The sequence below is a fragment of the Schistocerca nitens genome, chromosome 7 (genome assembly GCF_023898315.1).
Source record: "Schistocerca nitens isolate TAMUIC-IGC-003100 chromosome 7, iqSchNite1.1, whole genome shotgun sequence".
Classification (NCBI taxonomy): domain Eukaryota; kingdom Metazoa; phylum Arthropoda; class Insecta; order Orthoptera; family Acrididae; genus Schistocerca; species Schistocerca nitens.
In genome coordinates, this window is record NC_064620.1 from 614113186 (window position 1) to 614138664 (window position 25479).

The 25479-nt window shown below is 37.6% G+C and overlaps 1 protein-coding gene across 1 annotated transcript; it reads left to right on the plus strand.

Moving 5' to 3' along the window:
* The first annotated feature begins 8958 nt into the window (after positions 1–8958).
* Positions 8959–9705, plus strand: LOC126195781 (uncharacterized). Its single transcript, XM_049934414.1, has one exon. It carries the CDS (start codon positions 8959–8961, stop codon positions 9703–9705), a length of 747 nt encoding a protein of 248 aa, XP_049790371.1.
* Positions 9706–25479: the final 15774 nt, after the last annotated feature.

Below are 25479 nucleotides of genomic sequence, written 5' to 3' on the forward strand. Positions count from 1 at the left end.
GTTTTGCTGTCCTTGCGTTTGTAGCATCTTCCCCTTTTTCCTGGTTGTGAATCTTCATCTATTCTTTGTTCTTTGGTGCCGGAGAGGTTAGAGGCGAATTTCGCACGGGAGGTTTGGCTGGGTTGCACACATTGTCAAATATGGTGTTATGAGAGACTTTCCCAGGGATCTGCGGTATTCTCTTCTAACTGAAACGTTTTTGTTTGCTTGTACCCATTGAGGGCTGCAATGTTCAGTAACTGAGAAAAGAAGCGGAAAAGCCACCATCTTGTTCCTCTAGCAACAGTATATTGACCTCATATAGCATCGACGTCATCTACGAAGCCCTTTATTTTGTTGTAGTACGTTATTATAGTTGTTTCTTTCTTTTCGCCACTGTGACTTTTAGTTTCGTCATATTAATGCACTGACGAAATAGGCAGTATTGATTTCTTTCGTTTTGGTACATATGAGAATAATGTGACATCTTCCTCAAATCCAAACATACTTGAGTACTCTTCTTTTTTTACATTTTTTGGATAAAAACTCAACTGGAATTTCACATTTTTTTCAATGTACCATTCTTGTAGTGCTTTTCTGACGATTGGGTAAGAAGTAAAAAATTATCTGTTGTCAGATTTCTTCCAGATCCTTTTACTGGGTCTAAAAGATGCAAAACAACAACGCCTGTCTTATTACTGAATTTGTACGGCTCTTGTGGTTGTGCAACTGCATACACTTCCAGATGTTTTACATAGTATGTTTTAGAACATGCCAGAATGGAAACTGTGATCCCATACTTAGCAGGTTTATCTGGGATATACAGGGTGATCATAATTAAACTTTCAAACCGCTGTAGAAATAACACCAATCGTCATAATGACGTCAAATTGCAATGGAATATTATTGGAGAAGGTGGGAAAACGTATGACTAAAAAAAAAAAAATTACGAAACGTATCAATAGATGGCGCTGTAAGCATCATAATTTAATAGTGGTCGACTACAGATGACAAATGAATCATACAACAATGCCTAAGGTGTACGTTTGACGTTAAACAAACTGTACTGCTCAGTGTGCATGGGTGTATAGGTGTGATACAGTTAATTACGTAAGCCCATCCACCACAACAAGGTCATATCACATCGGATGGGAGACATCGGTTTTTAATTGTCCTTTGGCCAAAAACCTCATAAAAAGCATGAATCAAAATCGAATCGAGTTATTAATTTCCGTGTGACTGGCGCAAAACATGTTCAGTATACTGTCCACCGTTTTCTGCAACAAGTTGAAATCGAGAATCATAAAGTTCCACAACTGATCAAAGTGTTTCCAGGGTCGTGTTCAGAATGTGTTGTGCAATGTGTGCCTTAATTACAGCTAATTTCGCAGTCGGAATACTGAACACAATATCTTTCAGATAGCCCCACAGCCCGAAGTCACACAGACTGAGATCAAGTGATCGGACGGCCAGGAAGTCTGTAGGGAAGTGGCGGCTGATAATTCTATCATTTCCGAAATGGCGCTTCAGCAGGTGCTTAACTGGAATTGCAACGTGCGGTGGTGCGCCATCTTGCATAAAAATGATCTCATCCACACATCCAATGATGTGGTTGGCAAAAGACACTCATAGCGCTTGCCAGTGACAGTACAGGTAACTGGACCGGAAGCACATGTCTCATCGAAAAAATATGGCCCTATGCCGTAAACCTGCACCACACAGTAATCTTTTCAGGATGCTGGTACTGGTTGATTCACGTGTGGATTTTCCGTTGCTCATATTCGACAATTCTGTGTATCGACATATCCTGTCAGATGGCCAATCATAGTCCACTTCCATGTGAGCAAGAAATTTTAAAGCAAATCTCTCTGTTGCTGGTAGTTCAACAAAATGGTTCAAATGGCTCTGAGCACTATGGGACTCAACTGCTGTGGTCATTAGTCCCCTAGAAGTTAGAACTACTTAAACCTAACTAACCTAAGGACATCACAAACAGCCATGCCCGAGGCAGGATTCGAACCTGCGACCGTAGCAGTCGCACGGTTCCGGACTGCGCGCCTAGAACCGCGAGACCACCGCGGCCGGCGGTAGTTCAACAGAAAGCAACTCATGCACATGGGTAATTTTGAATGGATAGCAAAGAAGGATGTTTCGTAGGATTTTACACAACATACTCATGGGTCTGTCCAATGTTCGGGCAATTCCCCGTGCACTACATGTTTGCACACCACCACTCGTCTCCTCCTGCACTGCTTCCACTGACGTCGAATTAATTGTTTCCTCCCTCTACCACGTTGCACACCAAAAGAATGATCTTTTCGAATTTCTGAAACATTTTCTCCAGACCCACTGCAGTCATCGGCCCAACGCCTTTTTTCTAACCTTCAGTGTCCGGAATTTCTGCAGAGTGATATGTGCACAGTCATCATTCTTGTCAATACAGCTTTACGAGCAGAGCGCGATCCTGCATTGAGACAGTCATGGCGAACGTTGCAGACGCCAAAGGAGGAAAAGCCGTGTACCTGGCGTGTTTGTACCAACTTCAGTGGGTTGTGCACATGACAGGTGTTTTCATTTACGTATTCTGACACATACAGCGCTATCTATCCTTTTCTTCTGCCATACTTTTCCCCCTTCTGAGATAATATTCTGTTGCAGTTTGACGTCGTTCTGACCAGTGACGTTATTTCTACAGCTTTTTGGAAATGTAATTATAATCAATCATCCTGTAGATATTGAACCTGCGCTTCCCTCTGAATGATGCGAGCATTTTGTCCAAAGTAACGTTTTCTGATGGAGCATAATGTGCATTGCAGTTGGAGACAAACACATGAAACTGGATCTTATGGCAGCAAGATTATCTTGTGTATGGATGTTGTCTAACCTGCTACAATGAGTCAAAATTCTGAATCTTGTCAGTGACATACTTGCTCGAAAGATTTCTATTCCAGTGCTATCTGTACTCCAAAGGTCTTCAATATTCATTTTACCGCCATGCAATGTTCCAGCAAGTAAAGTAGTACAAAATATGCCTTCAGTTTATCAAAAGTTGTAGGCCTAGCCATATTTGGGCCAGTTGTCTATTTGTTTCGAACTGAATCAATATAGATATTGGTTGATTTAAGAACTAAATCAATCAATGGATTGCTAAAAAAAAATAGCTGCCATGACTCACACAGTAAATATACATCCATCGCAGCTCGAATGCTTCCCGGCAAATGCGTGGTAATGATGTTGTGATGTCTTGTTAGAACATTTTGCGGGAAACAAGTTTTTCTCCATTTAGTTGCTCCATTCCTTCCTTTACAAATGCACATAGTCGACATACCTGAGCATGTTACAGGAGTTGTACCTGAATCAGCAACAGTAGGTGCATCAGTGCTAGCAGAAGGCTGAACACCTTCCTCTTCACAACCACTTATTTCACTGTTACTGTCATGATTACTGTTTATTTCGAAGTCTGGGTCTACATCATCATCTACTTCACTCTTATTAATCATATGAAATACTTTAAATTTCACTGTACGAAAGACTTTCTCTTGCCATTTTAAATTGTATACTATTGACAATGATAATTCGGTTTTAGGACATCACAAATAGTTGGCAAAGTAACTCACTGACAGGTCTACATCAAAATAAAAATGGGAGCACACTGGCAGAAATTAGTAAAGTAAATGGTCGGGCTGGGTCTGACAGACCTGCAAAACAAAGCAAAACCTCATTCACTATGTGAACATTTTCTCTTTGATGTTACAAGAAGCTAGTAGAGTGCTCAAGTCAAATTAGCAACTATGAAAATATAAATTCAGTGAAACAAACACTAGTTGGTCTCACAGACCGAGTGCAACCATTCTGTGATTAATTTACATTAATTTCTTCTGTCTCAGCATTTCCTTAACTCTCTTTAGTTTTTTACATCTGTCATTTTCTGACCTGTCTACTTTCCACCATCCCCCTCCCACTTCTCTTACATACAATGCACTTCGCTTTTCACTCTTTTCATGTGCAATGTTTTACCTGTAATCTCTTTTGCATAGTACCCTGTCTTCTCCCTTTAAGCTCTTAGGTTTTCAAATCTCATCTGATGCAATCCCCAGCAATCAGTCTTTCGTTCTTGTGAAAGTAATAATGTTTCAATGTTGTTATATATATATGTATACATATGTATCATTCATATTCTTTGAAGATTGTCTGCACATGTTTCATAAATTCTTTGGTCATTTTTGGAGTAGTTGTGATGGTCTCTGGCTATGTTTTGATATGTGCAGTTGGTGTTTCGTATCATATTGTTGTACTGTCTGATGCTTAATAAATGATTCGTTTCTAAAACGGCATTTGATGATTTGTCAACATGGTAGCAGATGTGCGTGGCTGATAAATTTTGCATGAAGTGCGACAGTTGTGCCTATTTCGGAAAAGAATTACTCAATGATACAGAAGTGCAAAGACGAGTCAATGGCCGACGAAAGACAACAAATAGATAAACTCACTGGCGCACAATACTGCGGGGGGGGGGGGGGGGGGCTGGAGAATTATTATGACAACTATTTTAGAGTGCGACGAAATCTTTCATGTCGTAAGTGGTGAACTGATTAGGCCAGAAGGAAGCAGACAGAGTTGCGAAACCGAACTTGCAAAAAGTGGACAAAGGCTAATGCAAAGGCAAGGAAAAGGCTAATTCTGTCACTTGACACCAAGCCTTTACTTCGTGTTGGGGAATGCAAGACTGCTAAAGTGGTTTGGGATAAGCTACACAAGATCTGTAATTTGCACTCAGCTGAAAACATTGACCTGCTTAGACATAAATTCCATAACATTGTGTGGGAAGCATCTGGAGGTAAACCGGTACAAGGTCATCTAGCCAAATTTGATGATGTACAAACTCAGCTTTCGTTGTTGGACAAGCTGATTGACAGTGGTGACCTTTGTGCACCATTTTTGCAAACTTTGCCAAAAGAGTTTGATCACATTTATATTATGTGGCATGATCTACCTACTGAACAAAAGACATGGAATAAATTACAAAAATGGTGTTTCAATTATGAACTAAGAATAACAGATCGTGATGACAAAAGTGTTGCTACAGCAGTGATGTCGAAAATGAAGATTAACGAACTGCAACAGAAGCGCAAACAAACCCCCTCTGAAGCAGATTCGCCTCATTATAAAAGGAATGAACACAGAAAATTCTTTTTGTGTGCCAAAGTAGGTCACTTATCAAAACAGTGTGAGACTGGGTTGATTTGTTTTAAATGTAAGAAAGAGGGCTGTCGATTAAATGAATGTAGTAATGTAGACAAAAGAGAAGATTGTGATATGTTGTTAACTAATGTAACATCTGTGGATAATTCAAGAAGCCGCAGCTACACAGATACTTCAAAATCAGTGGAAACAGTATCGGTGGTGAGACAAACAGTTTTTCAGTAGATGTGAATACACTGGACTGTGATGAGTGGTACATTGACAGTGGTGCAACACATCACATAACAAATTGGCGTGATTGGTACACTAAGTATGAACAATTTGAAACTCCGAGGAAGATGGATAGTGCCATGAATGGTGTACATACTGAAGCATTTGGTACAGGCCGAATTAATGTAAAGGTGTTCATTGGACAGAACGATATTTTGAAGATGTTTGATTTTGCCCTGATGGATCCTGTAACTTGTTTTCTGTTAAGAAAGCTGCAGGAATAGAACAAATAATCAAAAATGATGGCAAATCATGGACATTTTTCAAAAACAATATTGCAATTGCTATTGCCACATCCTGCTGTGAAAATGAGCTTTATCGTTTGGCTGTGAAGGTTGTTCGTCAAGAAAAGTCTTGTGTTGTTACTGAAACTGATTACACTTTACAGAGCTGGCATGAAAAAATGGGTCATCAATATAAATGCTATGTGCACAAATTTTTGAAGGATCATGGTGCAGAGACTACAACTGATAACAGTTTTTGTGCAGGGTGTGTCAATGGTAAACATCACTGGATGACGTTTGGTGAAAGAGTGCAGAAACCCACTAAACCTGGACAGTTAGTGTGCAGATGTTTGTGGTCTTATGGAAGAAAATGATCTGCAGGGTCATCGATACTTTGCCGTTTTTAAGGATTATTTTTCCAGTTTTAGAGTAACATACTGAAACGTCCCAGTAATTCCATAGGACAAGACAGATAGTATAAATTGTGGAAAGGGGCCAAAGTAAGGGGCAGTCAGTTACACTCGAACATACAACTTTATTATTTGATCAAACATTACAAGATACCAAAGTAAATTTTTTAAACACACAGCTTTAATCTTTGGGACTTAATTACCAGCTGAAAGCCACTTTAATTTAAAAACAGCTGAAGGCCAATAACTTAAAACGGAAGCATAATCAGAAATTTAAAAAGGCAAGCCTTATCTCAAAACAGTTCTTTAGTTAGGCTGAAGTAACAAGTTAAATTGAAATCGGCTGAAGGCCTAACACTTAAAAACTCCATAACATTACTTTTTTTTTAAATACCAAAGGCCTTATATGAAACAGTTATTTAACTTAGACTGAAGGCCTTAGAAACAACTCAAACTCAAAATTGGCTGAAGGTCTAAGACTTAAAATTCAACAGCATTAAAAATTTTAAAATGCTAAAGGCCTTACGTGAAATAGTTCTTTGAACTAGGCTGAAGGCCTTAAGAGCACAACTCAAACTCATAATCGGCTGACGGCCAACACTTAAAATTCAACAACATTAAAACCTTTTAAAGGTCAAGGTCTTACGTGAAACAGTTCTTTAAAGTAGGCTGAAGGACCTAAGAGCAAACCAACGCTAATTAATAAAAAAGGCTAGAAACCATACAAGTACAAATAACATGAACAATTTTTTTAAAAAAAAGAGCCAGTACACCCAAAAGCGCTCAGATGTTTGAGGATCGGCCTGGAATTCAAACACTAATGCTCACTTAAGTGAGACAGGCAGTCGGGCCAACCATTGAAGATCCAATGAGAACCCAACCAACAGACAGTCAATGGACCAAGCGACAGGATAACTTATCTTTTGTGTCTGGGATCAGTGAGCCATGGACCTCATAGCAATGGGAACAGCCCTCACACTCTGACTGCATGTGGATGCTGTCAGGCCCTGGCCAGACACACGCCATGGAGACTTGCTCATTGCTCCACGCCAATCGACCAACTGCCCAGACCCAGAAATGGTGAGAGGAGCAAATATACATTGGCCGTTGAGACGACCAACCAATGGTCGTCCTGCTCCAATCTCTTTCCGTCGGACAGTTCATGTGTGTCGCCAGCAGTTGGTGAGCACTAGCTGTCAGCACCTCAGTGGTGCTGTCCCCCAACTTAAGTGCTGCTGCGTCCTGACTGAACTGCAGGACCGTCGCGAAGAGACTGCCAGACACACAATGACCCAGAAATACTATTGGTTGCTGCAGAGATAGTACGACAGTGCACTTATCAATATGCACTGCTGCTGCCACTCACAGGCAAGTAAGGCAGGAAGTTAGTGACTCACATAATTTTTGTGACACAGAGATGAAATTAAACAAAAGTTGCCACTGTTCATTAAAATGATAAAGACTCAGGTTGATGTTACTGTGAAAGATATTGTTGAAATATTAGAATGGTGGCGAGAAGTTCCATAATAAAGATGTGCAAAAATTTGCTGGCTCAGTTAGACTGAAACATTCAATCACAGCACCATATATGCCTCAACAGAATGGAATTGCTGAATGGGAAAATAGAATCTTGTGTGAGATGGCATGTTCTTGGCTTTGCTCTGCTCAACATCTGCCAAAAGCATTGTGGGGTGAGGCTGTTCTGGCTCCAACACACACTTCGAATCGGATGGGTCCCACAAAAATTAAAGGTAAAACTCCAATTGAAATATTTTGGAACAAAGGAGGTTGTTTCGATAACTTGGTGATATTTGGAACTGAATGCTATGCTTGGCTTCCTATACAGAAACAGAAGAAGTTTGATGCTAAATCTTCAAGGATATGTGGTTGTTTATAATGATTGTGGATACCGTGTTTATTTTCCTAAAAAAAGGTGCATGTGTGTTTGCAGAGATTTAAAGTTCAACCTCTTATCAGTACTCAAAAGTCTAAAAGGATTGTTGAAATATCAGTTATAGATAAGAATGCAGATATTATGGAGACTGAGCATGAAGATGTTGATTTTGAAGAGGACTGCATGAACCAAGATGTTGCTACAAGTGATGAAAGTGTTGACAACCAGTCATATGACGCTGAGGGTGAAGTTAGAAGTAATTTGGAAACAAGAAATGAGGAAAGAAGAAGCCACAATTTATGTGAATGGCGAAATTTGGAGAAACAATCTTGTTACTGTGATGATTCAGTTAATCAACCAAGAATGATGTTTCTTTGTGAGCCACCAAGAAGCTATAAAGAAGCATTGCAGTCAGAGAATTCTGAAGAATGGAAGAATGCAATGGAGGAAGAGGCGGATGCCCTAAAGAAAAATGTACCATGGGAATTAGTTTACAAAATTAAACCAAACAACATGATTGGAAATTGATGGGTCATTGCTACAAAATTAAATGCAAATAATGAGGTTGTTTGATATTAGGCTTGACTGGTGGCAAGAGGATACACTTGATGGTTTAGAGTAGATTATGTTGACACATTTAGCCCTGTTGCAAGATCTGTGGCAATGAGATGCCTTTTGAGTGTTGCAATTCAACATGATTGGTGTATAAGGCAATTTGATGTAAGTAAGGACAGCATTTCTCAATGGTATTTTGAAGGAAGAAATCTACATGAGTCAACCAGAGGAATTTGATGATGGTACAGGATGGGTGTGTAAGTTATTGAAGAGTCTATATGGTTTAAAGCAAGCTTAAAAATGCTGGTATGAATGTCTTGTTGGGTTTCTTACTGAATGTAACTTATGGGAGAGCAGTTTGGATCCATGTATGTTTTATGGTGAAAACCTGGTATTATTGTTTGATGTTGTTTATGGATTGGCTATGGGCTCTACTGATACCACAGCTAAGTTCATTGAACAGTTGGGTAAATGTTTTCAAATCAGTGTAGAAAAAGTTGATTACTTCTTGGGTTTACAAATCAAGAGGTTTGACAACTGTATTCAAATAAATCAATCTGCATATGTGAAGAGGATTTTGGAGAAACACGATATGATGGATGCAAAACCATTGTCTTTACCCATTGAACCAGGATGGACACCAGGTGAGTCACCTCCTTTTAATAACACTGGACTGTATCGAGAAATGGTTGGAAGTTTGATGTATTTAACACAAGGCACAAGACCAGATTTGTCATATGCTGTTAATGTTGCCTCAAGAGTTCAAGACTCACCAACTCAGGCGCACTTTACATTACTCAAACGAATATTTAGGCATCTTAAATCAAGAATTACAGATGGCATTAAATTTACGAAGGATAAAGACTGTAGTATTGAAGCCTATAGTGACGATGACCACGGTAGGGACAGAAGCACTAGACGATCAACAAGTGGCATCCTGCTCAAGTTCCACGGGTGGCCAGCTGTGTGGAAAAGTAAATTACAGCAGTGTGTTGCTCTTTCTTCAATGGAGGCGGAATATGTGGCTGCAAGTGAAGTTTGCAAATCAATTGTATGGCTAGACGAACTTCTGAGAGAAATTGGAGCTGATGATGAGTCATCAGTTCCTGTTTTACAAATTGATAACCAAAGTGCTATCAAATTTATTAATGGATCTGAGTTTTATGAATGATCAAAACACATAGAGACAAGGTATCATTACATTGATCAGCTGGTTAGAGAGAGGAAGACTGAAGTGAACTACGTACCAAATGGTGGACAGGCAGCAGACATTCCGACAAAAGGGGTACCATTCACAAAGTTACAAATGATGAAGGAACTTGTTGGTGTAGTGTCTACTTCATTAAATATATATATAACATTGTGGGAGAGTATGAAAGTATTAATGTTTCATTGTTGTTATATATATGTATATGCATGTATCTTTCATATTCTTTCAAAGTTATCTGTCACATGTCTCATAAATTCTTTGGTTCATTTTTGGAGTAGTTGTGATGATCTCTGGCTATGTTTTGATATGTACAGTTGGTGTTTCATATCATATTGTTGTACTTTGTGATGCTTAATAAATGATTTGTTTCTAAAATGGGATTTGATGATTTGTCAACAGTTCCCATGCTGTCCGGTCATTCTCCCCTGACCTGGGGTTCTGGGTGACTTTTCCAAACTCTATTACTTTTCCTAAACCTCCCTGTTTCCTTTCCCTTCAGCTCTCTTCTTTCCACTTCAATGCTTCTGCCAGAAGAAGAAGCTACTGGCTCCAAAAGTTTGCTTAAGTAAAACGTTTTTTTGTATGTGTGTTCTGCTGCCGTAACTTGATGAGTAGATTTTTTATATATCCAATTACATCATATCTCATTCAGTTCTAAAATGTTTTGCTAATAATTGTTCATCGTAGGCATTAAATTCAGTCAGAATCATGTTCAACTCTATAGGAGTAGCATCATACATGTGTATTCAGTCTGTATATTCCCCTTCTACAGATTCTCTGCTTATGGGGTCAACTGTTGTAGACTTTGTAGGAGGTATACAGGTATTGATACATTGTTATAATCACCTCATATATATGCTACTATTGCATAAATAGTCTACAAAGGCATAGTATACAGCTTTGATATCCAGACACCAATGATGTAACCTGTTAGTGGCGATCTCTAATGTACAGCAAGTTGATGACACCTGAATATTTAATTTATATGCATGTGTCTCCTGAAGTTAATAATCATAATAATATTTATTCAACTTTGAATAATCAAATACAATCCCTAGAAATAATACAGTTTCAGGACATCATACAGATTATTCTTCTGAATACATCGGTTTATAAATTACAAACTAAAGATTTGTTTGTATTAATAAATTTTACATTTTGATGGATTTTACATTTGGTAGCATACAATCACAATATTACAAATACTGTTTTTATCAACATTATATTAGTTGTAGGTTACTTAAAACTATGAGCTTGACATACTTATGAAGCACTTTTCATACAGATATAATATTCGTCTAGGGAATGAAAAGGGTTTTCAATTAGAATTCTTTTTAGCTGATCTTTTAATTTGTTAGTAGGAAGGGTTGTGAGACTTTTTGTTAGGGCATTGGCTAGCTTCAGCCCAGCATGAAGTGCATTTTTTTTTGTATAAAGCTGTTCTGTGGCTATTTACATGGTATCTGAACTATTGCCTTGTATCGTACTGGTGCAGGTCACAGTTGATATTTGGATTTATTGTTTTCACAAGCAATATAACTTTCAATATGTATACACCTATAATGGTAAGCACACATAATTTTGGGAACAGATTCCGACATGATTCTCGAGGTTTGGCACCACAAATAATTCTGATAACTTTTTTCTGTAGTATTAATAATGTACTTAGGTTGGCTTGAGTTGTTGCACCCCATATTTCTACAGCATAGTTTAAGTTTGATGAGAATAGGGCATGATAAGCAGTTTTTAGTACACACATGTCCTTACAATATTTATAGCAAACACATTCTTTGACAGCTTACATGCTAAGGAATCAATATGCATGTCCCATTTGAGGCTGTCCTGGATTGTATTTCCCAAGAACTTTGTCCATTTTTCCCTTTTTACAATGTCATTTCCTATGGATAATTTCATCTCAAATTCTATTTGTTTCCTTGTGTTAAATTCCATCATTGCAGTCTTTGAAGCACTTACATTTAGATGGCTTTCAATAAAATACTTGACTATTTCATTAGTTACATTGTTGCTCAGTACCTCCAGACTCTCATAGTCTTTGTGTTTACACACTATTGATGTGTCATCTGCATACAATATTTTTGTACAGTTAGGAGAACAATACTGCATATCATTAACATAAATCAAGAAAAGAAGGGGTCCCAAGACAGAACCTTGAGGCACTCCATATTTGATATCAGTAATTTTAGATTTGTAAGACCCACTGTTTGTTTTAAGTAAGACAAATTGTTTTCTATTGCTCATATACGATTTTATTAGCTCATAGCCAGTTCCTCTGATACCCAGGTTCCACAGCTTGTCAAGTAATATGGTGATGTTGACACAATCAAAAGCTTTTTCTTGATCAAGGAACACTCCAGTTACATACTCCTTGTTCTCTATGGCCGTTATTATTTTGTCTATTAATTGTGCTGCTGCTACTGATGTTGACTTGTTTCTCATAAAGCCATTCTGATTTTCAAATATTAAATTGTGTTTACTCAGGAATGTCATTAGTCTAATATAAATAACTTTCTCAACTACCTTAGAAAATGCAGGTAAGATTGAGATGGGGCGGTAGTTTTCAATTTTAGATTTATCACCTTTCTTGTAAATCGGGGTTACTTGTGCTGTCTTTAGACTATCTGGGAAACAACCTGAAGCAATTACATCATTTACTGCTGTGGCCATGGCATCAGATATGTTGTCTATGCATCTTTTCAGTATACTGATAGACAATCCATCATAGCCAGTTGATTTTGTATTTTTTAATGACATTACTATGTTTTTGACTTCCTTATTATTGGTTGGGGCCAAGTATATGCTTTGTTTGATTGGAATGCCCCTATATCTATGTTGAAGATTCTTAAAATGGTCATTGACAGATTTTCCAACAAAAGAAAAGTACTCATTAAAAACATTTGCAATCTGACATTGACATTTCATGATATGCCCTTTATGGTTTTTAGTAAAATCACTTGTTGATCTGTCCTTACAATCCCTAAAGCTATTTATTAATTTCCAAACAGCTAAACCTGTGTTAGTAGAGTTTCTTAACATGTTGTTGTTGTTGTTGTTGTGGTCTTCAGTCCTGAGACTGGTTTGATGCAGCTCTCCATGCTGCTCTATCCTGAGCAAGCTTCTTCATCTCCCAGTACCTACTGCAACCTACATCCTTCTGAATCTGCTTCGTGTATTCATCTCTTGGTCTCCCTCTACGATTTTTACCCTCCACACTGCCCTCCAATGCTAAATTTGTGATCCCTTGATGCCTCAAAACATGTCCTACCAACTGATCCCTTCTTCTAGTCAAGTTGTGCCACAAACTTCTCTTCTCCCCAACGCTATTCAATACCTCATCATTAGTTACGTGATCTACCCACCTTATCTTCAGCATTCTTCTGTAGCACCACATTTCGAAAGCTTCTATTCTCTTCTTGTCCAAACTAGTTATCATCCATGTTTCACTTCCATACATGGCTACACTCCATACAAATACTTTCAGAAACGACTTCCTGACACTTAAATCTATACTTGACATTAGCAAATTTCTCTTCTTCAGAAACAATTTCCTTGCCATTGCCAGTCTACATTTTATATCCTCTCTACTTCGACCATCATCAGTTATTTTACTCCCTAAATAGCAAAACTCCTTTACTACTTTAAGTGTCTCATTTCCTAATCTAATTCCCTCAGCATCACCAGATTTAATTTCACTACATTCCATTATCCTCGTTTTGCTTTTGTTGATGTTCATCTTATATCCTCCTTTCAAGACACTGTCCATTCCGTTCAACTGCTCTTCCAAGTCCTTTGCTGTCTCTGACAGAATTACAATGTCATCAGCGAACCTCAAAGTTTTTACTTCTTCTCCATGAATTTTAATACCTACTCCGAATTTTTCTTTTGTTTCCTTTACTGCTTGCTCAATATACAGATTGAATAACACCTGGGAGAGGCTACAACCCTGTCTCACTACTTTCCCAACCACTGCTTCCCTTTCATGCCCCTCGACTCTTATAACTGCCATCTGGTTTCTGTACAAATTGTAAATAGCCTTTTGCTCCCTGTATTTTACCCCTGCCACCTTCAGAATTTGAAAGAGAGTATTCCAGTTAACATTGTCAAAAGCTTTCTCTAAGTCTACAAATGCTAGAAACGTAGGTTTGCCTTTTCTTAATCTTTCTTCTAAGATAAGTCGTAAGGTTAGTATTGCCTCACGTGTTCCAACATTTCTATGGAATCCAAACTGATCTTCCCCGAGGTTGGCTTCTACCAGTTTTTCCATTCGTCTGTAAAGAATTGGTGTTAGTATTTTGCAGCTGTGACTTATTAAACTGATAGTTCGGTAATTTTCACATCTGTCAACACCTGCTTTCTTTGGGATTGGAATTATTATATTCTTCTTGAAGTCTGAGGGTATTTCGCCTGTCTCATACATCTTGCTAACCAGATGTTAGAGTTTTGTCATGACTGGCTCTCCCAAGGCCATCAGTAGTTCTAATGGAATGTTGTCTACTCCCGGGGCCTTGTTTCGACTCAGCTCTTTCAGTGCTCTGTCAAACTCTTCACGCAGTATCTTATCTCACATTTCGTCTTCATGTACATCCTCTTCCATTTCCATAATATTGTCCTCAAGCACGTCGCCCTTGTATAAACCCTCTATATACTCCTTCCACCTTTCTGTTTTCCCTTCTTTGCTTAGAACTGGGTTTCCATCTGAGCTCTTGATATTCATACATGAGGTTCTCTTCTCTCCAAAGGTCTCTTTAATTTTCCTGTAGGCAGTATCTATCTTACCCCTAGTGAGACAAGCCTCTACATACTTACATTTGTCCTCTAGCCATCCCTGCTTAGCCATTTTGCACTTCCTATCAATCTCATTTTTGAGACATTTGTATTCCTTTTTGCCTGCTTCATTTACTGCATTTTTATATTTTCTCCTTTCATCAATTAAATTCAATATTTCTTCTGTTACCCAAGGATTTCTACTAGCCCTCGTCTTTTTACCTACTTGATCGTCTGCTGCCGTCACTACTTCATCGCTCAGAGCTACCCATTCTTCTTCTACTGTATTTCTTTCCCCCATTCTTGTCAATTGTCCCTTATGCTCTCCCTAAAACTCTGTACAAGCTCTGGTTTAGTCAGTTTATCCATGTCCCATCTCCTTAAATTCCCACCATTTTGCAGTTTCTTCGGTTTTAATCTACAGTTCATAACCAATAGATTGTGGTCAGAGTCCACATCTGCCCCTGGAAATGACTTACAATTTAAAACCTGGTTCCTAAATCTCTGTCTTACCATTATATAATATATCTGATACCTTTTAGTATCTCCAAGATTCTTCCAGGTATACAACCTTCTTTTATGATTCTTGAACCAAGTGTTAGCTATGATTAAGTCATGCTCTGTGCAAAATTCTACAAGGCGGCTTCCTCTTTCATTTCTTCCCCCCAATCCATATTCACCTACTATGTTTCCTTCACTCCCTTTTCCTACTAACAAATTCCAGTCACCCATGACTATTAAATTTTCATCTCCCTTCACTACCTGAATAATTTCTTTTATCTCGTCATACATTTCATCTATTTCTTCATCATCTGCAGAGCTAGTTGGCATATAAACTTGTACTACTGTAGTAGGCATGGGCTTTGTGTCTATCTTGGCCACAATAATGTGTTCACTATGCTGTTTGTAGTAGCTAACTCGCACTCCTATTTTTTTATTCATTATTAAACCTACTCCTGCATTACCCCCATTTGATTTTGTATTTATAACCCTTTCTTTCTTAACATTGTGGCTACATATTTACTTTTAGTTTCTAGCAGAAGATCTTTATAGTAATCCTGATAGTTCTTAAATTTCAACTTTAGTCTATTATTATTGTTATTATTTATCATTGCATATTCGAAAAGTATAAGTTTCTCTCTTGCTGTTTTCACTCCATGATTTATCCAGTTATTTTTTTTTTTTTTTGTATCTTTTTGCAGTCATTTTCTGTAAAGGTCGTTTTTGGACATGAGACATTGAAGCAATAATAAAAATCTGATAAAAAATCACTGAAAGTAATGCTGTTTTTTTCACCCCATTGTAAGCTTTTCAGCAAACTGTTGAAATCTTTAACATTGTCATCATTGGTGATTCTTTTTGTCACATATTGTTTCTCTTTTCTATTTACATGAAGATTTTCAGCTTCTATGAATACCTGTACTGTGTGGTGGTCAGAAATGACAAGCTTCAGAACTGATGCACTGCATGTAAAGTGGGACATGTTAGTCATAATGTTGCCAATGCGTGATTTTACACTATTGACCTCTCTAGTGGGCTCGTTTATCAGAAATGTTAAGCTAAATTGAGCTAATATTAGCATTAGTTTTTTAGATACAGAGTCATTGGGCAGCAAGTCAATGTTTATATCTCCAGTTAGTATTATGTTAACCCAGCCATTTTTATTGCAGTGTTTACTGTCAATGTCAACAAGCAGGTCATTAAGAACATCAAAGAAACTATCTAGGCAACCAGATGGAGGTCTGTACAGGCCTATAATAATTAATTTCTCTTTCCCCCACTTATAATTAACTGCTGCTAGTTCTATTACACCCTCAATGCTGAAAGCACTTACATCTATTACACTATAATTACTACCACTCGCTGCAAAGATAGCTACCCCACCACCACGTTTATCTTTTCTACTGAAGGCAGAGCAAAAGATCATGGAAAGTGGCTTACATACACTAATAAGCTCATCTGTGTACCAGTATTCACTTATAACTAAAACATCAGGGTTATCAATTGCTGCAATGGCATCCAACTCGTTGTGCTTATTGCCAAGACTTTGAAAGTTCTGCTGAATTAATTTGAAAGTGAGTTTGGATTGTTGAACACTTGATGGACGTGTCACCCTACCATAACCACTTTTACATTTATCCCTAAAAAAGATATATCAGTTGACAGAGTGGGTTTGGTATTTTTCACTATCCATTTATTCAAGTTGGTCCGTTTCCATGTATTGGGAGCCTGGGAAGAATCAGCTTTACCTGGTGTCTTCAGCAGCCATTTGTCCAATGTCGTCTATTTCCTACATTGCTTCTTCATCCACATCGACTATGGCGGCTTCCTTTCAAACATTATGACATAAATAGGAGAAAGTGACAGGTCATACTAGGTAACCATCTTCCTCTCAATGTATTCCATCATACCACATAGATAGTCTCATACCACATATACCATCTCTAGTACCAAGCTATTAGACAACCTCCACTTCAGTTAATACATCATAGTCACTTCAAGGCTCCAAGCCTACAGTCACACATTTAGACCTGCTCTAGCAGTCAGATTGTAGGTATTGATGAATAGCAGTGTCGTGAAACCACTTAAATGATGTAGTTCCAGTGGCTGTTGCTGTGGCTGTGATAGTACAAAATGGTCCAATAAACACAGAAGTCCTCCTGTGGGTTATTGTGGTGGGGCACACAGTAGTTTTTTGAAACCTGCATGTTCTGCTCCAGCATTTCCACTAGTACTGCATCAGAGACACATTGCTCTATTGGGACAAAAACAATAGGTAAGTCTGGCACATATGTACAATATAATAATAATTTTTAACAGTTCTGATAACAAATGGCAATTATTTACTCTTCTTGTTATCAGCAACGTCTGCTCCTGTTTCATGATTATCATGTTTCGTGGTTATCCTTTCATGGTACAGACCTCAAATGGAACTCAGACTATTTGGATAGTAAAAAAAAGGGAGATGAGGGGGAACTTGATAACTATTGGCCCAGGGGGGTCACCACATGTTTGGTGGATGGGGTCCAGTGACCTCAGCATACTAGAACAATGGATCCTTTGTTCCAGAAAGGGCACTGTGGTTTGGTGACCTCAGTACATGTCTGGGAGGAAGAGAGGGAAGGAGGAAAGGGGCATTTTGAGGTAAGGAAACCAATGGATCCTTTCTTTCACTACCGTCGTGCCTAATGGGGCAGCAGTTTTCAACCTAGTTCATCATGGGATGTGGCAATGGTTCAGATCCATGGAAAATGCTCCCTTCTGTTTGTGAGAGCAATGCTGAGAGCACCAACCCCTATCCCCCACTCCCTCGCCCTCGCCACTACATCACAACCATGGGCTAGACCACTCTCTTCCTTCCCAAGCCCAGTAGGTAACCCTTCAGCAGACGAATCTCTGGTCAAGTAGCTTTAAAATATCGCATCAGACAGCTCCCTTTAAGATTATGGGTGGGCAATTCACTGAAAGGTTGCTTCAGCACAACACAGATGTATAGCAAAAATACTACCCACACAGTCTTGTAGGCAGGCTTTTGTACAGCATAATATTATGACACTGTTGTTACTATATGTATCACAGTATATACTGAGAGATACTAATAAACAACTCCTTAACAAAGACATATATGATCATGCAACAAGAGGAAAGGAATATAATTGCACAACACAGTGAAATCTCAAACTAACAGTGAGTGTACCAGAACAAGCAAGCAAACAAAAATTTTAACAAGCTACCATACTTAATTAACAAAATAGATGCAATTAAAATTTTAAAAAAAACACTTAAAATGTATCTCACAGAGAAGTGTATATATGATGAACCAGAATTCCACCAGGAAACCTTCTAAGGTTGTTCAGGAATACATTGCAAGAATTTTGGTAAGTATGAGTGAAGGACGTGCTGGGACATTGGGTTCATTGTTCTTCTTATTTAAACAAGCAGGCCACTTGCCCTAGCATACCTTAATGGTCCTTATGTGAACAAACCATTCACTTGGGTTCTTAGTTTTGCTGATACAGGATCTAATTAATTGCACATAGCTGTCATTTCAGTTAACATAATTTATGATCCACAATGGCAGCTGAGCAGTGAACCTGCATTTATGTTTACCGAGGTGTTCGAATGTTTTTGGCCTATTCTTAGTTACTATAATTTATGACCCGAAAATGTCAGCCTCCTGTCCCCCCACTCATGTAGTTCATTCCTATCGGTGCCCTCCCCCCAAACCAGCCCCCTCCACCAGCCTCTCTGCCACAACCACTCACAATAGGCCTATAGGTTTTATTGTTCTTTTTTTGTTTACGTTTAGTTGCTGTTATGGCATCATAGATGCCCAGGTGTACAACCTAAGCTACACACATGCTTGGCTGTATTTCTGACCATATAACATGTTTTGGCTCATATTTAATACCTAATATACAAACCTTCTATGCAATGAAAGCTTGTAAACACATTAAACTTACAATAGTTAAGAGTAATTAATAAAAAATAAAAGAAATAAATAAATCTTACCTGCAGCACTAGATCTGATGTAAATGTTCATCTTTGGATCCATTACCTGTCAAAATACTTGGCTCACCAACACTCTCTTCATCACTGGAGTCCATGGTAGACCACACTAGACTTGAACTAACCGTATAAACAAATAAAATTCTGTGTTTTGAACAAAAAACACCAACAATTGTACTCAGTATATCAACAAAACTGTTAACATCTCTAGTGGTGTAACTTCCAAATCCACCACTTGTGCTGTCTGCTAACAGATGGATAGATGGATCTATTGACTGTAAAAACTTGTGCTGCTATCTTTGTGGTTGGTAGCTAAACTACAATTTACAGAATGACTTTTTCTGAACAAGATCCTATGGAGATACACCATTTGTTAATGTGTTAAGTATCTGACCTTTAGCATATATGTGAGAAAAAGTTAGGAAAGGTTGGAAATTATCCTTAAATTTGTTAAAAGTCACTAAGTGCTCCTGTTATGAAATATTGGCTGAATATACTCTAGGTGATTTGTGCTCTATCTTAAGTAAAAGCCAGTTTTTCACACATCTCAATGTTAATGTTGTCATATCTCTAGAATTGTGTGTCATACAATGATATAATTTTACAGGGTGAATTCAGTAGTCTATATGGATACAGTCTGAAAGCTGTGCTGTGAATAGAATAGGTGGTAAAGAAGTAATAAATTAAAACATCATGTCTGATGGTGAAGTTTTATTACATTAAAAGCAAAAATGTAGTAAGCAATAAACCTTTTCCTCTCATCATTTTGTGGGGGAAGGGGGGAGGGGGTGGTCAGTGAGAAAAAGTTTTTTGAAAGTCTGAAATTAAGAGTAAAGTTTGTTAGAAGTCTCTAAGTGTTCTTGTTCTCAAACACTGGGTGATTGTAGTCCAGGTTCTATGTGCTGTCAGTTACGTTGCCTTGCCTCTAGACAAACACACTGTTTCTGGCTGAAATATTTGTCTCAGTGTGGTACATTTTTCACATGAAATTATACCTCTTAATGAATAGATTATGAATACATTTTAAATTTTTAAATTCTGCCAATAATTATGTGAAATTTTGAAAATTAAATTTTTGTTGTGCTGGAAACCATTAGATATGTAACCTGCAAGTGGTGCTGGTTCCAGGACAACAGTTTAGTAATATAAGTATTCCATCAAGAATTTTTCATTACCACGTAAGAAAAGGGCATCAAAATCAATAACCAAACCAATAACAGTGTAAACTTTTCAATAAAGCATGTCAATAGATATCTTTACCACGTATACAAGAATATGATGAGTGTATATCACTCTGATTCACAGTACTGTATATGAGACTATGATGAGGGTATATCAGTCTCATTTACAGCACAGAACAAACAAAATACAACACATTATTAATAGGTTGGCTCATACATTAGTAAGCCCTAGTGCTTTTGTTTTTCATTTTGCTATTATTTATCAATTGTCAGTTTTGATTTGTTGCACCCCATGAAAAGAGGTGTTGGACAGAGTCACTGCATGGGTGGGAATTGAATTGGGCAGTTTGTAGGGCATGTTCTGTCATGGGCATGAATGCTGGTGAATATTTTGACATGGAGGAAGAGAGTATGTGTGTCTGGAGTTTATGACCACATCTGCAGAAAAACTGCATCCTGAGGACATCTGCAATGACAATAGAAGCAATGTAGTGGACAATCTGATGGATAATAGTAACTGAATATGGATAATTGCTTGCATCTTGCATCCTGACACAATGGCAGAATTTTAAAGAAAGGTTACCAACATTCTAAATAATAAACAAGTTCACCAGCTTATAAAGAATGCAGAATCAAAATTACTGGTGATAATGACTTCTTGGTACAAAAACTGTGTTGAAAGATATTTGCATGAAAGACGGGAAAGTGCACTAGTAGTTGTAAAATTGATAACATAAAAAAGGGTAAGTACCAAATTTCAAAAATCAAGTTATCATTGGATAGTAGGTAGTAAAAATCTAGCAATTCTACTTAGAATACCAATACTGTAAACCAGACTGGCACAAAAAGCATCAAGTATTGTAATTACGCAATTAATTGTTTGTAATCAAGTAGTAGGAAGAAACATATTGACACACTACAGTATGTCAAGCTTGAAGCACTATAGTATCATGATACACTTTAGAAAGGAAAGTTAGAATACAGATACATTCATTTAGAAAAATTGATAAACAATAAGATTAGAATTAAATTTGTAAAAGGAGAGAGAACGGTGAGAGATAACACTACTCTGAATGCTCAAAAAGACAGAGGAAATATTTCCTGTAAGGGAAACATTACACATACATAGTTATCAAACAATTTACATATGTTTCCGTTTCTATTATAAATTTGCATTGTTATGAGTAACTTTAAAAAAACAGTTAATCTCATCTGCCAATTAACACAAAATCTATCAATTAGTCTTGCATTTCTTGTTTTCATGAAGTGAATGCTGTGCCACAATTACTCTGGTCAAAAGATACTTCATTTGAGTAATTTGTATTGTATTGGTAACGTGTTCTGATGTAGACTTGGGACATTGGACATCAGGGAGATGGGACAGCCCGTAGGCAGAAGGCTGTGAGGGAAAACGACAGTTGATGGGTATTTTAGCATAAATGCAAGCAGCAAATCAGAGTATCATAGTGATTCGGGTGGCAACTCAGCTGCATTCACAATTATAGAATCATCAGTATTCTTAAGTTCTTCAGTATTTGTAAACTTTTCAGAGTTAATCTCCCAAGGGACTTGGCAAAAAAATTATAAGTTATGCTTAGCAGTGAATAGCTCCAGCGAGAAATAATGTTAGTTTCATGACAAGACTGGGGCAGGCCTACTCATACAGCATACTGCAGAGACTATTACCCAAGTTTGAAAATGGATTTAGCAAGTGCCATTATCATGACTAAAGTGAGTTCAGGACTATGAATTCCATTTCTGTTTGAGAAAACAAACGAGCTTAAACAGGGTCAATTTGGAACATTTTTCCACACAAGCAACACATTAGTTTGTGCCCCACCCCTTTCCCTCCTTCCGTAACACAATAGTTGCCATTCCATGTGCTTTGGTTAGATCTTTAAAAATAAACCTTGAATTTAATTTAATTGAATTTTATTTGATCCTGTAAGATTACATTGTGTACAGTAAATGTATGTGTAATATAGGACATGTCAGAGTATTAACATTCATTTTTCTACACCTTTAGCTTACATTTTTACATCATTGCTAATGAATAACAATATATACAAATTTAATGGCATAAGTATTCTGCAACACTGTAAAACTCTTTTTCAATGAGATAGTCTTTTAGTTTCTTTGGAAAGTAATTGTGAAGTACACTATCTTGCAGGTTTTTAGGCAGACTTCTTAGTAGTCTGAAACCAGAGTACTGGGGTCCTTTTTCTAGCATTGCCAGTCAGTGGGGTATGCTCCATACTTCATTCTTCCTTCTTGTATTGTGGGTGTGTACACTAGCATTTGTAATCCAGTCCTCACTACCTTTTGTGATGAACATTACTGTTTTGTATATATACAATGATGAAAAAGTTAAGATACCTAAATTCTTGAAACAGTTTCTGCACGTTTCAGAGGTCTTTCTTCTTAAAATGGTCCTAATTGCTAATTTTTTTGTAATGTGAACACTCGTTTTGTCTCTTGTTTGTTTGAGTTTCCCCACACAGTCACTCCACGCTGTAAGAATGGTTCAAAAAGTCCATGATACACTGTACACAGAAGGTTATTGTCTGAATACTGTGATAGCTGCATCATTAGGAATATGACGGAGCTCAGTTTCTTACAGACATTATTAATATGTTGTTGTTGCTTCCCCCCCCCCCCCCCCAGTTCATTGTCTACAAGAATACCTAAGAATCTAGCCGATTCTACTTCTTCCAGCCTTGTTCCATCAACCTCTAAATCCATGTCTACAGCCTTTTCCTTGTTTTTAAACACTGCATACATAGTTTTTTTTAGATTTATAACGAGTTCATTTTCCAACAGCCATTGAGCTGTGATATTTGCAGATATGTATGCTCTTCTCTCAAGTGTTCTATATTTTGGTCACTATTTAGTATTGTCATGTTATCAGCATATAATATTTTTCTTTTCTTCCTCCTCAACACCTATATCATTAACAAACACATTAAATAACATTGGCCCCATTACCGAACCCTGCGGCACTCCATATTTGATGGATTTGGTTTCTGATTGGTATGAGTTTCCTAATGATACATACTGCTTGCGGTTGCACAAGTATGATTTTATCCATTCACCTGGTTGCCCTCGAATGCCATAGTTGGTTAATTTTTGTATCAGCATTTCATGGCCAATGGTGTCAAATGCCTTTGAGAGATCCAGAAACATTGCAGAGACAACCTTTTTCTCATCTAAGGACTGTAAAATGTATTCTGTTAGACTGGCAATTGCTGATTCTGTAGATTTACCCTTTCTGAAACCATGTTGTGAATGTATGAGAATGTTATGTTTGTCCAAATAGTTAGCTAATCGGTATACATAAGCATTTCTGGGATTTTTGAGAAACCTGATATCAGTGAAACTGGTCTGTAGTTGTTGGGATCATCTTTATACCCTTTCTTGTACACTGGCATTACCTTCGTTATCTTCAGTTCTTCTGGAAAACTGCATCTCTGAAAGAACAGTTTGCTATGTTCAGCAGTGGTGTTATTATCTCCTCACTTATCAGCTTTATTACATGATTTGATATTTCATCACCACCAGCTGATTTCTTGGACTTCAGTTTCTGTATAGTTTTCCGCAATTCATCTTCCATGACTGGTCTTAAGAACATAGTACTGCATGATCTTTTTGGTACCTTAATGCCCATCTGTTTTTGACTATTTCTTTCCAATTTTAAGTTTTCTACTACACTGATATAGTTATTATTCAGTATGTTTGCTATATCCATACCATCTGTGACAACTGTGTTGTCTATTTTAATTGATCTAATACCTTCTTCTGTGTTTGACCCATCTTTTTCCTTTCTTTCAGCATTGATTGCGTTCCAAGTTGCCTTTGCCTTGTTCTTTGAGTTCGTTATGGTGGTGTCAATTGCTCTTGCTTTGGCTTCTCTTATTGTTTTTCTATACTTCTTTTTTAACATTTTATAGTTTTCAGATTCACCCATCCTTATCACATCCTGAAGCTTTCTTAGTTGTTCTAGTATTTCACTGGTTTTTGATCTTGCTGCCTTTTTTGTCTATTTACTTTGGGAAATGCTACATTAAAATGGTACTTAATTGTTGAAATAAATGCATCATATTTTTCATTTACACTAAATCTAGTAACTGTGAAAATTGCTTGTTTTGCTGTTAATTGTGATACACCATGTGTACAAATTTTTCACTAGGAATGCCTCTGGTGCCCACATCATTTTGATGAACCGAGTGACCTTTTGTGTTGCTTGGGCATTACTCCAGCCCTGATCACAAAACATTTAGCTTTGTTGTTGATGACGTCATTGAAATCAAAAATTGTGTGGTTAATTAAACTAGCAAATCAAAACTCTGCACTAGAACAGCATCGGAATGCAGAACTCTGAATTCAGTAGCTGATGCTCTTACTGACTGACCTACCCAAGCACAATTCATAACCCACCATTACCGCTTCATTTCTGCCAGCACCTCTCTCTTATAATCCAGACTTCACAGAAATTCTTCTGCATCCCTTGTAAGATTAGCACTGTTGGAAGAAAGTACACTGAAGAGAAATGGGTAAGCCACAGAGTAGGGGATTGTTTCTCAAATGAATCTTCAGCCTGTAGCATTGTGTGTGTTGCTATGAAATTTCCTGGAAAATTAAAACTCTGTGTTGGATCTGGACTCAAACATAGAACCCCATCTTTTATAGGCAATGCTCTTGTCTAGTGATTCTTGCTGGCACATATCACAACTTGTCCTCACAGCTTTAGGAGCACTGTCCATGGAAGAGAAGGTTCTGGGTTTGTATCTTCCATGAAGTTGAGTAAAGTTTAGGTGAAAATTATTTATATTCTTTCGTTCATTTTGTGTAAATCACATTGCAACTAATACAAGTTTTTATTGCTAGGGAAAAATGCAATTAATAATAAATATGCTGAGAAATGAGTGTAAGAATTTCAATGTGTTTGTTGCACTGATATCAACTTTGTACAGTATTTTAACTTCTCACTTTGCTAAATAAATACTTTAGTTATTTCAGTTACATTAACTTATTCATAAAATAATCATACAAGGCAACAGGAACCTTAAAGTAGGCAAAATTGGCTAACACAGTGCCTTCATGTCAGCAGTTTTTTGGTGACTATGTGGAAGCCTAATGGTAATGCACTGCAGAAGCCAAAGGCATGCAGCAGGCACAGTATGTTGGCATGCAGCTTGCAGCAACAAGGACCTTTATTCATTGTGGGATGGACCAGGCTGGGCACTGCATTGCCTCAGCAGGCTGA